Source organism: Daktulosphaira vitifoliae, unplaced genomic scaffold (assembly GCF_025091365.1).
Source record: "Daktulosphaira vitifoliae isolate Bord-2020 unplaced genomic scaffold, ASM2509136v1 Scaffold_4081, whole genome shotgun sequence".
Taxonomy (NCBI): Eukaryota; Metazoa; Arthropoda; class Insecta; order Hemiptera; family Phylloxeridae; genus Daktulosphaira; species Daktulosphaira vitifoliae.
The window spans coordinates 1-962 of record NW_026103641.1 but is presented as its reverse complement, the minus strand read 5'-3'; the positions used below and the strand labels follow the sequence as shown (position 1 = coordinate 962).

General features: G+C 54.3%; 1 protein-coding gene across 1 annotated transcript; it reads right to left on the bottom strand.

Moving 5' to 3' along the window:
- Window positions 1-6: 6 nt before the first annotated feature.
- LOC126910087 (uncharacterized) lies at window positions 7-943 on the bottom strand (the record flags this gene model as incomplete). Its single annotated transcript, XM_050692480.1, has 2 exons — window positions 471-943; window positions 7-414 (listed from the first exon to the last, which is right to left on the bottom strand). Coding segments are annotated over exons 1-2 (854 nt in total), but the record flags the coding sequence as incomplete, so codon positions are not given.
- Between the last annotated feature and the right edge of the window lie 19 nt (window positions 944-962).

Genomic DNA, 962 nt, shown 5'->3' with positions numbered 1-962 from the left:
GTGTGCGAATCGTATTGGAGTAGACACAAATTGTTGCTGTTCGGACCCTTGGGCGGCGAGGACCCTGTGGAGGAAGACATGTGACCGGTCTGGTGCTGTACCAGACCGGTCGGCGATAGGTCTCTTGGCGATCGAGCCCGGCTGTTGGCATATTGGTAGCCACAGCCGACACTCGCGATGCCGCTGCTGTACACCGAACCCGTACAGCAGCGGTTAGACGACCTCATGGTGGCTGTCGCATACGCCCTAGACAACGCGGCCGAAGACGGCTGCAACGCATCCACGATGGACGACGCCCTCGTATACGCCGACGTGTCTTTTCTAGTCCCGTACACGTCGTCACAACGGTCGTAGTGGCCGTCGTAACCATCGTCAGGAGAAACAATTGGAACAAAACGTTCAGTCGGTTGGTATCTAAAAAGATTTAACCAAATAATTTAATAGTTCCGTAGATTTATTTGTAAACTCACCTCGCATAAATGGATTCGTTACGTTTGGCGTAGCTATCGTGGTGACGTCCGGCGTAGTCGAACCGTTCGACCACCGGCGACGGCGGTGACATGAAACTTTCAGACGTGCTTTGCGACACTGGTAAGTAATTGCTGCGATTGGGCGGACCGTGACACGTGTACCTGTCGTCGGATGGCCCATACGACCTACCCGCTGAGGTGTGGTTGCTGTTACTACTGCCCGAATACCTTTCGGGGGACGGGGGTGGCACGTATCGGTCCAGCGCCAGGTCGTGAACACGGTAGTGGCCCTCGATGGTGCCATGGTACCGTTCTGACTGCGGTGGCGGTTCCAGCAATGCTGCCGTCGAACGGTACAACGTTCCTCCGCCACCGTTTTGGTTCCGATAGTCTCTGCGAATTTTACAGTAATCGGTTCCATCGTGACCCGGCGGTAAGGGTCTCATATTGCCGCCATTTGGATCATTGTCAAGACATCTGAAAATTAAATTT